General features: G+C 55.0%; 2 protein-coding genes across 2 annotated transcripts; one reads left to right on the top strand and one right to left on the bottom strand.

The window, feature by feature from the left end:
- Window positions 1-2828: 2828 nt before the first annotated feature.
- Window positions 2829-9971, top strand: LOC147081074 (uncharacterized; the record flags this gene model as incomplete). Its single annotated transcript, XM_085980968.1, has 3 exons — window positions 2829-2991; window positions 3151-4009; window positions 9950-9971. Coding segments are annotated over 3 exons (1044 nt in total), but the record flags the coding sequence as incomplete, so codon positions are not given.
- Window positions 9972-11774: 1803 nt separating this feature from the next.
- On the bottom strand, window positions 11775-13510 carry LOC147081073 (uncharacterized). Its single transcript, XM_085980969.1, has 2 exons — window positions 13236-13510; window positions 11775-13076 (listed from the first exon to the last, which is right to left on the bottom strand). Exons 1-2 carry the CDS (start codon window positions 13297-13299, stop codon window positions 11833-11835), a joined length of 1308 nt encoding a protein of 435 aa, XP_085837095.1. The 5' UTR covers window positions 13300-13510; the 3' UTR covers window positions 11775-11832.
- Between the last annotated feature and the right edge of the window lie 684 nt (window positions 13511-14194).

The raw sequence follows: 14194 nt of genomic DNA, 5'->3' as shown, positions 1-14194 counted from the left end.
CCATTAAATTTAATAATGTTAGAGCTTTATCTTGGTCACGAATTTTATTGGCCTTACAATAATTTTTTACTCTTTCAACATATATGGCCCAATCTTCGAGGTCACTATCAAAGGTGCTAATATTCCCGTGTTTAGGCATTGTAGATTTGCAATTTCTCAGATTTTATTTTCTTTACTTGTTATCAAAGATGGCGGCTTCCCGCTCTTGCCGTCGTCCTCCGCCCACAAAATGGCGGTTTTCCCGCGCTTGGCGGTCTTCACCCGTCCCCCGACGCCGTCTCCCTTCAGCCCCCGAGTGCGGCCCTTATCTTCGCCGCGATCGCCCGAGTGCGGCCCTTATCAGCGGATGCGATCGATGGCCCGGCTGCGCCTCGCACTTGAAAGCGGCCCGGCCCTTATCAGTACTTGCGATCGATGGCCCGCGCTGTGCACCGCGGCTCTCGCGCCTTCAATTTCTGCAGCCGCTGCCCTTTCAGCCCGAGTGCGGCCCTTACCGGTGGTTACGATCGATGGCCCGGCTGCGCCCCTCACTTCAAAGCGGCCCGGCCCTTATCTGCCGATCGCTATCGCCCTGTACCTGTCTTCCCCAGCCCTGTCTTCTACTCCGGTTCACAAGCTGATGGAGGCTTCAGGGTCCTAATGCCTGTCGCTTCCAGTGGGGTGGTGTGGTTTGAAACCTCTCTTCAACCGCCGTGGAATAACTGCCGCAGGGTAAGAACCTGACTCGTCGCCAGTGTTAAGTCTGTGAATTATTTAGTTAATTAAGACACAGACTAATTAGTAACAATCAAAACAGGTCTTTACTGGTTGGAGGTAGGGACTACACTGAATACAAGATTACTGCACAGTGCTTATATACCGGTGTGTTCACCCCCGGTATTACGTCTACAGCAGCCTGAGAAAGTAGTACATCTCTTAAGGTGGAACAGGCTTAAGCTCTCTTAAGGTGGGACAGGTTACATACACAACAAAATCAACTCCTGCATTCCGTGTCTCCATTAACACACGGATCTAACATATCCATCCTCAGATAAGGAGACCAAAACTGTGCACAGTACTCCAGGTGTGGTCTCACCAAAGCCTTGTTGAATTGTCGCAAGACTTCCTTATTCTTGCACTCCAATGCCCTTGCAATAAAGGCCAACATGCCATTTGCCTTCCTAATAGCTTGCTGTACATAATATGAGCTGAATTTTACATTAAGTTTGAGAGTGATGTAGTCCAATCTGAAACTAAGGTCTTCAATCTAAACAGAGGAAACTACAAGGGTATGAGGGACAAGTTGGCCATGGTAGATTGGGAGACTACACTAAAAGGTATGAAGGTGGACATATAATGGCTAACATTCAAGGAAATAATGCATAATTTGCAACAAACATATATACCTCTAGGGCATAAAAACCCAAAAGGAAAAGTGATCCAGCCATGGCTAACAAAAGAAATTAAAGCTAGTATTAAGTCAAAGGAGGAAGCTTATAAAGTTGCCAGAAAAAGCAGTCAGCCTGAGGATTGGGATCTTTTTAGAAATCAGCAAAGGGGGACCAAGAAATTGATAAAGAAAGGGAAAATGGAATATGAGCACAAACTAGCGAAAAATATAAAAACGGATTGTAAAAGCTTCTATAGGTATGTGAAAAGGAAAAGACTGGTGAAGGTAAATGTAGGTCCTTTACAGTCAGAGACAGGAGAATTTATAATGGGGAATGAGGAAATGGCTGAGAAATCAAATAAATACGTTAGCAAAATACTGCGGATGCTGGAAATCCGAAATAACAACAGAAAATGCTGGAAAAACTCAGCAGGCCAGGCGACATCCGTGGAGAGAGAAACAGAGTCAGGCCTAGAAATTCAGTCTGGACACTTTTGGGGCGCTAAAGTCGGGCGTTCGCTAAAGTTAGTGCCCGCCGGAAAGTGCAGGCCACATCGCCGAAATTCAGTAGAGTTGGCCAAGAGTTTGGCCGAGCGCTGAAACTGGCGTTGCAATGCTCTGTTCAGGCGCTAATCCGGCGATGCGGCCTGATAACGCCGAGGCCGGGCGCAGCGCAGGTGCGGTCATGTTTTGATTGACAGCAGACACCCTGATGCCGGCCAGCTCTTAAAGGGGGAAGGGTCAACTTTGACTGCTGCCACGCCCTGCATACTGGAGCCCTGCAGCTAGGCCTCAACACTGCTGGTGGGCCAAAATAGCGCCTGGAGACATGGAGAGGGCCCGTGAACGAGCGCAGCGCTTCTCAGAGCATGCTCTGAGGGTGCTGATTAATGGTGTCAAAGACAAAAGAGAGATCTTGTGCCCGGACAGTGGCAAGAAGGCTCCCAGGAACCTGTACAGGAAAGCCTGGAGGAGAATCGCCCGCAGGATGTCATCCACCTGCGATGTCCCCAGGAGTGCGGACCAATGCCGCAAGAAGTACAACGACCTCACTCGGTTGGTGAAGGTGAGTACCCTTTCCAGTGTCCTCCTCATCCTTGCATGTGAACCTCACATTATGGGCAAAGGGACCTCAAAGGCCTAATGGGCAGCCCTCCTCCCGCAGCAATGGCACTGGCATGATCATCAATAGCACTTTCTGCACTTAACACACTGGCCAAGCTATTCGACCATGGGAGGCAGTGCACACAGCAACAGGGCACCACACTGGCCAAGCTATTCGACCATGGGAGGCAGTGCACACAGCAACAGGGCACCACACTGGCCAAGCTATTCCACCATGGGAGGCAGTGCACACAGCAACAGGGCACCACACTGGCCAAGCTATTCCACCATGGGAGGCAGTGCACACAGCAACAGGGCACCACACTGTACTTAGAGGCCGTCCTTTCTCTTGCAGGCCAAGCTGGCGAGGAATTTGAGGAGCCAGGCTGTCACCGGTGGAGGCCGTCCCGAGTACCAGGCGCTCAGTGATCTGGAGGAGAGCGTGGCTCGACTCATGCGTGCCCGGGTGACTGGCCCTGTTGCGATCGGAGATGCGGACCCTGTACTGGAACCCACTGGTAAGGACATGACCGGTTGGACCTCTCTCGTTGCCCTTGCGCTTCAGATCTACATCCTTTCCCACTGACCGACAAATGCGCATAATGCCACCACTCAGGCCTCCCTCGCTGACGCCCTGTCCTCACTCTAAAGCTACTCTTGTGCCTTCCTGCTTTCAGCTGGTGAGGAGGAGGTGGTCCCTGAAGCTCTGACTGCGAGGCCCTTGGAGGAGGAGGACAACGAGGACCAGGAGGAAGGCGGCACATCGGGGGAACCCTCATCCGCGCCAGGGGATGGCAATGGAGGGGGGACGTCTGGCCTGCAGGAGAGCCAGGGGGAGGTGTTGCAGGGGAGGGCAGATCCTGGGCCCAGTGGGGTCGACACACGCGGGAAGGCTCCGGCAGCACGCCGGCCTTCTTCCCAGAGGGGGGAGGTGTTGCAGGGGAGGGCAGATCCTGGGCCCAGTGGGGTCGACGCACGCGGGAAGGGTCGGCCAGCTCGGCGGCCTTCTCCCCGGAGGGAGAGTCCGCCCTCCAGTCCGGAGACGGTCCTCGCCCAGGAGGTGCGCCTCCTCGATGAGATGTCGGCGGTGTCTGAGCGGCGCCACCAGGAGTTCATGGGGGTGGTGGAACAGATGCCTCAGGCCATTGAGTCCCTGGCTCGTAGTGTGGTCGCTTTCGGGGAATCACAGGCCAGGGGGGTCGAACAACTCGCGGCAGCGCACGACAGGGGTGTCCAGCAACTCGCGGCAGCGCACGACAGAGGGGTCGAACAACTCGCGGCAGCGCACGACAGGGGTGTCCAGCAACTCGCGGCAGCGCACGACAGGGGTGTCCAGCAACTCGCGGCAGCGCAGGACAGGGGTGTCCAGCAACTCGCGGCAGCGCAGGACGCGACTCGCGAGATGAGTGGTGCCGTCCAGACACTGGCAGAGCTGATGCGGGCACATACCAGGGCAGTTCGGGCACTCACTTCTGCCACACTCGCTGTGGGACGGAAGCATTGCCATGGCACCCGCTGCCCTGCTGCAGCACAGCGGTCTGGCCTCCACCAGATTGCAGCGCCTGCTGCACTGCCAGCCCGGCCGAGTGCCAGTGTGTCTGGCGAGCAGCGCGCGCCTGCCATCAGCCAGCTTGCCCCCATAGGTGCAGCCGACACTGCCACTCCCCCAGCCAAGGTGCGACGAGCTGCTGCTGAGACTGATGCTGGCCAGCCACAGCTGCAGCAGTCAGCAGCCGGCCCCTCCCGGGCCGGGCCTCGTCTAGGCCGACCCCCAAGGGCATCTTCCGACACGCATTGTGGCCCTCATGAGCTTTCCCCCAGCCTCCCCACACCCACAGGGCCTAGGTTGAGGCGGAGCAGCAGGTCGAGCAGGGGCCGGAGAAGCCTGTCTAAGGACTCGCCCTCTCGGCACACCCATTAGAGTGTGGTGATAGCGGTTTCTTTTATATTGGGGGGCTTGTGTTCTGGGGGGGGCATTATTTTTGTAAGGCCGAGGATCCAGGCATTTTTTGTTTTTATGGGGGTGTTTGTGTTGTGGAGGGGGGGGGCTTATTTTTGTAAGGCCGATGATGAAGGCCATTTGGATGCCCAAGTTTGGTTAGTCCTCCCCAGGTTTTGGGAGTGACAGATGTTTTTGACTGTTTTTTGGGGGTCTTGTCTGTTTTTCTGTTTCATGTGGAAAGGGCCCTGAGTTTGTGAAATAAAGCTTTTTATTTATTCAGCATGTCCAGGTGTCATGTTTGAAGTGGTTGTTGCGTTAACCGGCTGAGGGCTTGCGGAGCGGCTGCCTTCAGGTGCGTCCATTGCCACCGGCCATTCCCTGACAGGGGGCCTAGAAGTGTCGATCAATAAGCCCCCGGCGGACGGCCCTTGGACCTTGTGGCTCCCTCCTGGGCTGGTGCTCCTCCTCCTCCTCCTCCTCCTCCTCATGGTCCTCCTGCTCGTCCTCCTGAGGTGGTGGTGCAATGTCAGGTGGCAGTGCCTGAGTCCTGCGGATAGCCAGGTTGTGCAGCATGCAGCAAACGACGACGAACTGGGAGACTCTATCCGGCGAATACTGTAGAGATCCGCCGGAACGACCCAGGCAGCGGAACCGTTGTTTGAGGACGCCTATCGTTTGCTCTATGATGTTCCTTGTGGCTTGATGGCTTTCGTTGTATGCCTCCTCCGCTGGGGTCCTGGGCGCGCGGAGCGGGGTCATGAGCCATGTACACAAAGGGTAGCCCTTGTCCCCGATAAGCCATCCCCTTGGTGGAGGCTGTGCCTCGAACATGTCAGCCACAGTAGTCTGGCGCAGGATAAATGCATCGTGGCTGCTTCCTGGGAAGCGGGCATTGACAGCTAGGATGCGCTGCCTGTGGTCACACACCAGCTGTACATTTAGGGAATGGTAGCCCTTCCGGTTGCGGTAGTCCTCGGCATTGTGGATAGGTGCCCGCATAGCCACATGCGTGCAGTCAATGGCGCCCTGCACCATGGGGAAGCCCGCGATCCTGCCAAAACCGACTGCACGCTGCTCCTGCCTCTGTCGGGTCATGGGGAAGGAGATGAATTGGTGTCTCCTCGCGAAAAGTGCATCGGTGACCTGCCGGATGCAGCGATGCACGGTGAACTGGGAGATGTTCGCTATGTCCCCAGCAGCGGCTTGGAAGGAGCCGCTCGCATAAAAGTTCAGAGCCACCGTGACCTTCACTTCCACCGAGAGAGACGTCCTGCACATCAGCTGTGGACGCAGGTCTCTGTGAAGCAGCTGGCAGATCTCTGCAACCACCTCCCTTCTGAACGCAGCCTCTTCACACAATGCGCCGCAGTCATGGTGAGATAGGACACCTGCTGCCGGTATTGCCTGAGTGGGTAAGGCCTACGTTGCCGACGCCTGATGGCCCCTCTGCGTCTAGGCATGGCTGGCCCTCTCTCACAGCGTCTGCGAGCCCTTCGCACATAATGCTGCAACTGAGGGTTGGACCCCCATACAGCCCCCATAATCAAGTTGAAAACAGTGAAATCACAATGATTCAAATGTCAAAGCACTGGCCAGAAGCCAAAAATACCTCTCCTATGTTGTCCCAAATCAGTAAGCTCTGTCCCTTGGTCTCTGTCCAGAAATCCAAAGCAGCAAAGTCATTGCAGCAAAATGGCTGGGCTTTATAGGTCAGTGTAAGTGCCCTTTAATTAGCGCTCCCCGAGGCCCACAGGGCCTCTGTTGCGTTCCACTTGACAGTTCTTAGCAGCGCCACGCCCACATTGGGCGGGCGCCACTGAATTTCCGGTTTGGGGCGCACAAACAGTGTTGCACAACGAAATGACGTCATAAGCTGCGCGCGCAGCTGAGCGGGCGCTAGCACTTTGCGCCGGCGCTAAATGTCAACTGAATTTGGGCGTAGGCGCAGATCGGTCTGCGCCCGGGCGCTAAGTGCCTAGCGCTGGAAATAGACCCCTATTATGGCGCTAACGGCTGGCGCAACCAACTGAATTTCTAGGCCTCAATGTTTCAGGTCGAAACCCTTCATCAGGACTGAAAAAGCACAGGAAATGAAACAGATTAAAAATGAAGATGAACAAGGTTGAAGAGCCAAACGGGGATCCCGTCGAAGAGAAGAGCAGAACTTCTTCAAGGTGGGCATTCCTAGAAGAGGTGTGGCAGTGAACCAAACACTAATACGATAGCAAAATACTGCGGATGCTGGAAATCCGAAATAACAACAGAAATCGGTTTCATTTCTTGTGCTTTTTCAGTCCTGACGAAGGGTTTCGACCTGAAACATTGACTTTATTTCTCTCTCCACGTATGTTGCCTGGCCTGCTGAGTTTTTCCAGCAAATTAAATAAATACTTTGGCCTAGAAATTCACTAGCCTTAGCGCCGCTTTTGAGGCGCTAGAGGGACTAGCGCCAGAGTTATGGCCATTTGAAAAATTGAGTGGGGCCCTAAAGCGGCGTTGCACCGGTAGCGCTGCGCCGGCACCGATGACGTCATCGGTGTGCGCAGCGTCCCGGTTGCCGTGGTAACCCGCCCGAACTCCGAAATTGAGTTGCGGCCGCCTCGCCCGTGGCAGCCGCAAGCAACGTTCTGTAAAAGGTGCCTTGCTGAAGTTAGCGCCGGCGCATTAAGGTCGCGCGGCAGCCGGCCGCTTCCCCGGCGGCCGCCTGCCCGCACCTCCCTCCCCGGACTCCTCCAAGACCCCCCCGCGGCACAGATGCGTGTGGGCCGCGAGCCCGGCACTTCTCCGAGGTGCCGGGCTCATTTTTATTCAGCCGTCAACGGCCAGCGGTCGGGTGCAGGCAGCTCCTCCTTAACGGAAGGAGGAGGCCTGCACTTCCCCAGCCTGCCGCACCGCATCGGGCGCCGCAGCGCCGGAACAGCGCCGCAATGGGGCAGGTAGCGCCCATTGGGAGGCGCTGAAACCCTCCAGTAGCGCCGGCAGCCGTTTGGGCGCGGCGCTACTGAATTTTTGGCGCGCACAGGGGGACTTAGCGTCGGCACTAACTTCCGGCGCTAAAGCCCTGGCTGCGCCAAAACCCAATTTCTAGGCCAAAGTTTCTGTCTTCACGGAGGAAGACACAAAAAACCTCTCAGAAATATGTGAAAACCAAGGATGTGACGAGAATGAGGAACTTAAAGAAATTATTAGTAAAAAAACAGCACTAGCAAAATTAATGGGACTAATAGCCGATAAATCCCAAGGACCGGATGACCTACATCCTAGGGTTTTGAAAGAGGTGGCCATTGGAATAATGGACGCATTGGTTATCATCTTCCAAAATTCTATAGATTCTGGAATGGTTCCTGCAGATTGGAGGATAGCAAATGTAACCCCGCTATTTAAGAAAGGAGGGAGAGAGAAAACGGGGAACTACAGACCTGTTAGCCTCACATCAGTAGTTGGGAAAATGCTGGAATCTATTATAAAGGATGCAATAACTGGGCACTTAGAAACTAATAGTAAGATTGGGCAGAGTCAACATGGATTTATGAAAGGGAAGTACTGTTTAACAAACCTATTGGAGTTCTTTGAGGATGTAACTAGTGGAGTAGACAATGGGGAACCAGTAGATGTGGTGTATCTGGATTTTCAGAAGGCCTTCGATAAGGTCCCACACAAGAGGTTGGTGAACAAAATTAGGGCACATGGAATTGGGGGTAATATACTAGCATGGATGGATTGAGAATTGCTTAACAGACAGAAAACAAAGAGTAGGGATAAACGGGTCTTTTTCAGGATGGCAGGCTGTGACTAGTGGGGTACCGCAAGGATCGGTGCTTGGGCCCCAGCTATTCACAATCTATATCAATGATTTGGATGAGGGGACTAAATGTAACATTTCCAAATTTGCTGATATGACAAAGCTAGGTGGCAGTGTCAGTTACGAAGAGGATGTGACGAGGCTTCAAGGGGATCTCAACAGGCTCAGTGAGTGGGCGAGAGCATGGCAGATGGAATATAATGTGGATAAATGTGAAGTTATCCACTTTGGTAGAAAAAACAGAAAGGCAGAGTATTTCCTAAATGGTGAAAGATTGGGGAACGCAGATGCTCAAAGGGACCTGGGTGTCCTTGTACATGAGTCACTGAAAGTGAATGTGCAGGTGCAGCAAGCCATTAGGAAGGCAAATGGTATGCTGGCTTTCATTACAAGAGGATTTGAGTACAGGAGTAAAGAAGTCCTACTCCAATTATATAGGGCCTTGGTGAGACCACACCTGGAGTACTGTGTACAATTTTGGTCTCCTTACCTAAGGAAGGATACACTTGCCATAGAGGGAGTGCAACGAAGGTTCACAAGTTTGATTCCTGGGATGGCGGGACTGTCGTATGAGAAGAGATTGAGTAAACTAGGCCTGTATTCTCTTGAATTCAGAAGAATGAGAGGGGATCTCATTGAAGCATACAAAATTATTACAGGGCTTGATGGGATGGATGCTGGGAGAATGCTTCCCTAGGCTGGGGAGTCCAGAACCAGGGGCCACAGCCTCAGGATAAAGGGTAGGCCATTCAGGACTGAGATGAGCAGAAATTTCTTCACACAGAGGGTGGTGAATCTTTGGAATTCTCTACCCCAGAGGGCTATGGAGGCTCAGTCATTGGGTATATTCAAAACAGAAGTCGGTAGATTTCTGACTAGTAAGGGCATCAAGGGATATGGCGATAGGGCCGGTGAATGGAATTGAGGCAGAAGATCAGCCATGATCTCATTGAATGGCGGAGCAGGCTCGAAGGGTCAAATGGCCGACTCCTGCTCCTATTTCTAATGTTCTTATGTATCTGCAGGCTAACTCTGTGTTTCTTGTACGAGGACACCTAAATCTCTCTGAACACCAACCTTTAACAGTTTCTCACCATTTAAAAAATATTCTACTTTTCTATTCTTCCTACCAAAGTGAATAACCTCACAATTCATTGTATGTGAAGAGGTTTGAGATGTTTGAGAGATATTAAGGGGATGCTATATAAAATCCAAGTCTCCCTTTCTTTAAATGCCACCTCTCTTTCACCCGTAGCTTCGTGGTTGCCCCAGGTTTCCATTCACAGACTGTCTGACTGTGAGACACTGACCCAGTTAGGATTCAGTAATGTTCCCTATTCTTCTCTTGCTCTCCACTAAAAAGCAGCAAAGCGAATGTTATCAGAAAAGGTTATCCCAGCCTGGCCCCCACCTGGCAAGTGGCTACAGTCACCCGATTAAAATCAGGATGTCAGCGTGTGGGGGAAATAGCCAGCGCAGACTCCCTGTCCCCTCCTAGCACTCTCGCCTCTGAGCCAGACAGTCGTGGGTTCAAGTCCCACTCCAGAAACTCGAGCCCCATAATCCAGGCCGACAGTCCACTGCGGTACTGAGGGAATGCTGCGCTGTTGGGGGTGCCGTCTTTCGGATGAGATGTTAAACCGTGTGGAGCAGAAACACCGGCATTGACCTGTTGGGCCGAATAGCCTGTTTCTGTGCTGTAAATACTTTATAACTTTGTCTGCCCTCTCAGGTGGACATTAACGATCCCGTGACATTATTGGAAGTACAGGTGAGTTCTCCCGTGTGTCCTGGCCAATATTTAACCCTCAAACAACAAATGTAAAAATTATCTGGTCATTTTCTCAGTGCTGTTTGTGGGAGCTTGCTGCGCACAAATTGGCAGCCGCATTTCCTACATTACAACAGTGACTACACTTCAAAAGTACTTCATTAGTTGTAAAGCGCTTCAACCTGAGGTCGTGAAAGGCGCTGTAGAAATGCAAGCCTTTCTTTCTTCGATAGTATGGCCTAGAAATTCAGTTGGTTGCGCCAGCTGTTAGCGCCATAATAGGGGTCTATTTCCAGCGCTAGGCACTTAGCGCCCGGGCGCAGACCGATCTGCGCCGACGCCCAAATTCAGGGCCAGCCATGCCTAGACGCAGAGGGGCCATCAGGCGTCGGCAACGTAGGCCTTACCCACTCAGGCAATACCGGCAGCAGGTGTCCTATCTCACCATGACTGCGGCGCATTGTGTGAAGAGGCTGCGCTTCAGAAGGGAGGTGGTTGTAGAGATCTGCCAGCTGCTTCACAGAGACCTGCGTCCACAGCTAATGTGCAGGACGTCTCTCTCGGTGGAAGTGAAGGTCACGGTGGCTCTGAACTTTTATGCGAGCGGCTCCTTCCAAGCCGCTGCTGGGGACATAGCGAACATCTCCCAGTTCGCCGTGCATCGCTGCATCCGGCAGGTCACCGATGCACTTTTCGCGAGGAGACACCAATTCATCTCCTTCCCCATGACCCGACAGAGGCAGGAGCAGCGTGCAGTCGGTTTTGGCAGGATCGCGGGCTTCCCCATGGTGCAGGGCGCCATTGACTGCACGCATGTGGCTATGCGGGCACCTATCCACAATGCCGAGGACTACCGCAACCGGAAGGGCTACCATTCCCTAAATGTACAGCTGGTGTGTGACCACAGGCAGCGCATCCTAGCTGTCAATGCCCGCTTCCCAGGAAGCAGCCACGATGCATTTATCCTGTGCCAGACTACTGTGGCTGACATGTTCGAGGCACAGCCTCCACCAAGGGGATGGCTTATCGGGGACAAGGGCTACCCTTTGTGTACATGGCTCATGACCCCGCTCCGCGCGCCCAGGACCCCAGCGGAGGAGGCATACAACGAAAGCCATCAAGCCACAAGGAACATCATAGAGCAAACGATAGGCGTCCTCAAACAACGGTTCCGCTGCCTGGGTCGTTCCGGCGGATCTCTACAGTATTCGCCAGATAGAGTCTCCCAGTTCGTCGTCGTTTGCTGCATGCTGCACAACCTGGCTATCCGCAGGACTCAGGCACTGCCACCTGACATTGCACCACCACCTCAGGAGGACGAGCAGGAGGACCATGAGGAGGAGGAGGAGGAGGAGGAGGAGGAGCACCAGCCCAGGAGGGAGCCACAAGGTCCAAGGGCCGTCCGCCGGGGGCTTATTGATCGACACTTCTAGGCCCCCTGTCAGGGAATGGCCGGTGGCAATGGACGCACCTGAAGGCAGCCGCTCCGCAAGCCCTCAGCCGGTTAACGCAACAACCACTTCAAACATGACACCTGGACATGCTGAATAAATAAAAAGCTTTATTTCACAAACTCAGGGCCCTTTCCACATGAAACAGAAAAACAGACAAGACCCCCAAAAAACAGTCAAAAACATCTGTCACTCCCAAAACCTGGGGAGGACTAACCAAACTTGGGCATCCAAATGGCCTTCATCATCGGCCTTACAAAAATAAGCCCCCCCCCTCCACAACACAAACACCCCCATAAAAACAAAAAATGCCTGGATCCTCGGCCTTACAAAAATAATGCCCCCCCCAGAACACAAGCCCCCCAATATAAAAGAAACCGCTATCACCACACTCTAATGGGTGTGCCGAGAGGGCGAGTCCTTAGACAGGCTTCTCCGGCCCCTGCTCGACCTGCTGCTCCGCCTCAACCTAGGCCCTGCGGGTGTGGGGAGGCTGGGGGAAAGCTCATGAGGGCCACAATGCGTGTCGGAAGATGCCCTTGGGGGTCGGCCTAGACGAGGCCCGGCCCGGGAGGGGCCGGCTGCTGACTGCTGCAGCTGTGGCTGGCCAGCATCAGTCTCAGCAGCAGCTCGTCGCACCTTGGCTGGGGGAGTGGCAGTGTCGGCTGCACCTATGGGGGCAAGCTGGCTGATGGCAGGCGCGCGCTGCTCGCCAGACACACTGGCACTCGGCCGGGCTGGCAGTGCAGCAGGCGCTGCAATCTGGTGGAGGCCAGACCGCTGTGCTGCAGCAGGGCGGCGGGTGCCATGGCGATGCTTCCGTCCCACAGCGAGTGTGGCAGAAGTGAGTGCCCGAACTGCCCTGGTATGTGCCCGCATCAGCTCTGCCAGTGTCTGGACGGCACCACTCATCTCGCGAGTCGCGTCCTGCGCTGCCGCGAGTTGCTGGACACCCCTGTCCTGCGCTGCCGCGAGTTGCTGGACACCCCTGTCGTGCGCTGCCGCGAGTTGCTGGACACCCCTGTCGTGCGCTGCCGCGAGTTGTTCGACCCCTCTGTCGTGCGCTGCCGCGAGTTGCTGGACACCCCTGTCGTGCGCTGCCGCGAGTTGTTCGACCCCCCTGGCCTGTGATTCCCCGAAAGCGACCACACTACGAGCCAGGGACTCAATGGCCTGAGGCATCTGTTCCACCACCCCCATGAACTCCTGGTGGCGCCGCTCAGACACCGCCGACATCTCATCGAGGAGGCGCACCTCCTGGGCGAGGACCGTCTCCGGACTGGAGGGCGGACTCTCCCTCCGGGGAGAAGGCCGCCGAGCTGGCCGACCCTTCCCGCGTGCGTCGACCCCACTGGGCCCAGGATCTGCCCTCCCCTGCAACACCTCCCCCCTCTGGGAAGAAGGCCGGCGTGCTGCCGGAGCCTTCCCGCGTGTGTCGACCCCACTGGGCCCAGGATCTGCCCTCCCCTGCAACACCTCCCCCTGGCTCTCCTGCAGGCCAGACGTCCCCCCTCCATTGCCATCCCCTGGCGCGGATGAGGGTTCCCCCGATGTGCCGCCTTCCTCCTGGTCCTCGTTGTCCTCCTCCTCCAAGGGCCTCGCAGTCAGAGCTTCAGGGACCACCTCCTCCTCACCAGCTGAAAGCAGGAAGGCACAAGAGTAGCTTTAGAGTGAGGACAGGGCGTCAGCGAGGGAGGCCTGAGTGGTGGCATTATGCGCATTTGTCGGTCAGTGGGAAAGGATGTAGATCTGAAGCGCAAGGGCAACGAGAGAGGTCCAACCGGTCATGTCCTTACCAGTGGGTTCCAGTACAGGGTCCGCATCTCCGATCGCAACAGGGCCAGTCACCCGGGCACGCATGAGTCGAGCCACGCTCTCCTCCAGATCACTGAGCGCCTGGTACTCGGGACGGCCTCCACCGGTGACAGCCTGGCTCCTCAAATTCCTCGCCAGCTTGGCCTGCAAGAGAAAGGACGGCCTCTAAGTACAGTGTGGTGCCCTGTTGCTGTGTGCACTGCCTCCCATGGTGGAATAGCTTGGCCAGTGTGGTGCCCTGTTGCTGTGTGCACTGCCTCCCATGGTGGAATAGCTTGGCCAGTGTGGTGCCCTGTTGCTGTGTGCACTGCCTCCCATGGTCGAATAGCTTGGCCAGTGTGGTGCCCTGTTGCTGTGTGCACTGCCTCCCATGGTCGAATAGCTTGGCCAGTGTGTTAAGTGCAGAAAGTGCTATTGATGATCATGCCAGTGCCATTGCTGCGGGAGGAGGGCTGCCCATTAGTGCTTTGAGGTCCCTTTGCCCATAATGTGAGGTGCACATGCAAGGATGAGGAGGACACTGGAAAGGGTACTCACCTTCACCAACCGAGTGAGGTCGTTGTACTTCTTGCGGCATTGGTCCGCACTCCTGGGGACATCGCAGGTGGATGACATCCTGCGGGCGATTCTCCTCCAGGCTTTCCTGTACAGGTTCCTGGGAGCCTTCTTGCCACTGTCCGGGCACAAGATCTCTCTTTTGTCTTTGACACCATTAATCAGCACCCTCAGAGCATGCTCTGAGAAGCGCTGCGCTCGTTCACGGGCCCTCTCCATGTCTCCAGGCGCTATTTTGGCCCACCAGCAGTGTTGAGGCCTAGCTGCAGGGCTCCAGTATGCAGGGCGTGGCAGCAGTCAAAGTTGACCCTTCCCCCTTTAAGAGCTGGCCGGCATCAGGGTGTCTGCTGTCAATCAAAACATGACCGCACCTGCGCTGCGCCCG

This window comes from Somniosus microcephalus, unplaced genomic scaffold (genome assembly GCF_052327205.1).
Source record: "Somniosus microcephalus isolate GS21.2 unplaced genomic scaffold, FLI_Smic_1.0 scaffold812, whole genome shotgun sequence".
NCBI lineage: Eukaryota > Metazoa > Chordata > Chondrichthyes > Squaliformes > Somniosidae > Somniosus > Somniosus microcephalus.
Note: the sequence above shows the minus strand (reverse complement) of the source record. Positions and strands in the feature narration are given on the sequence as shown.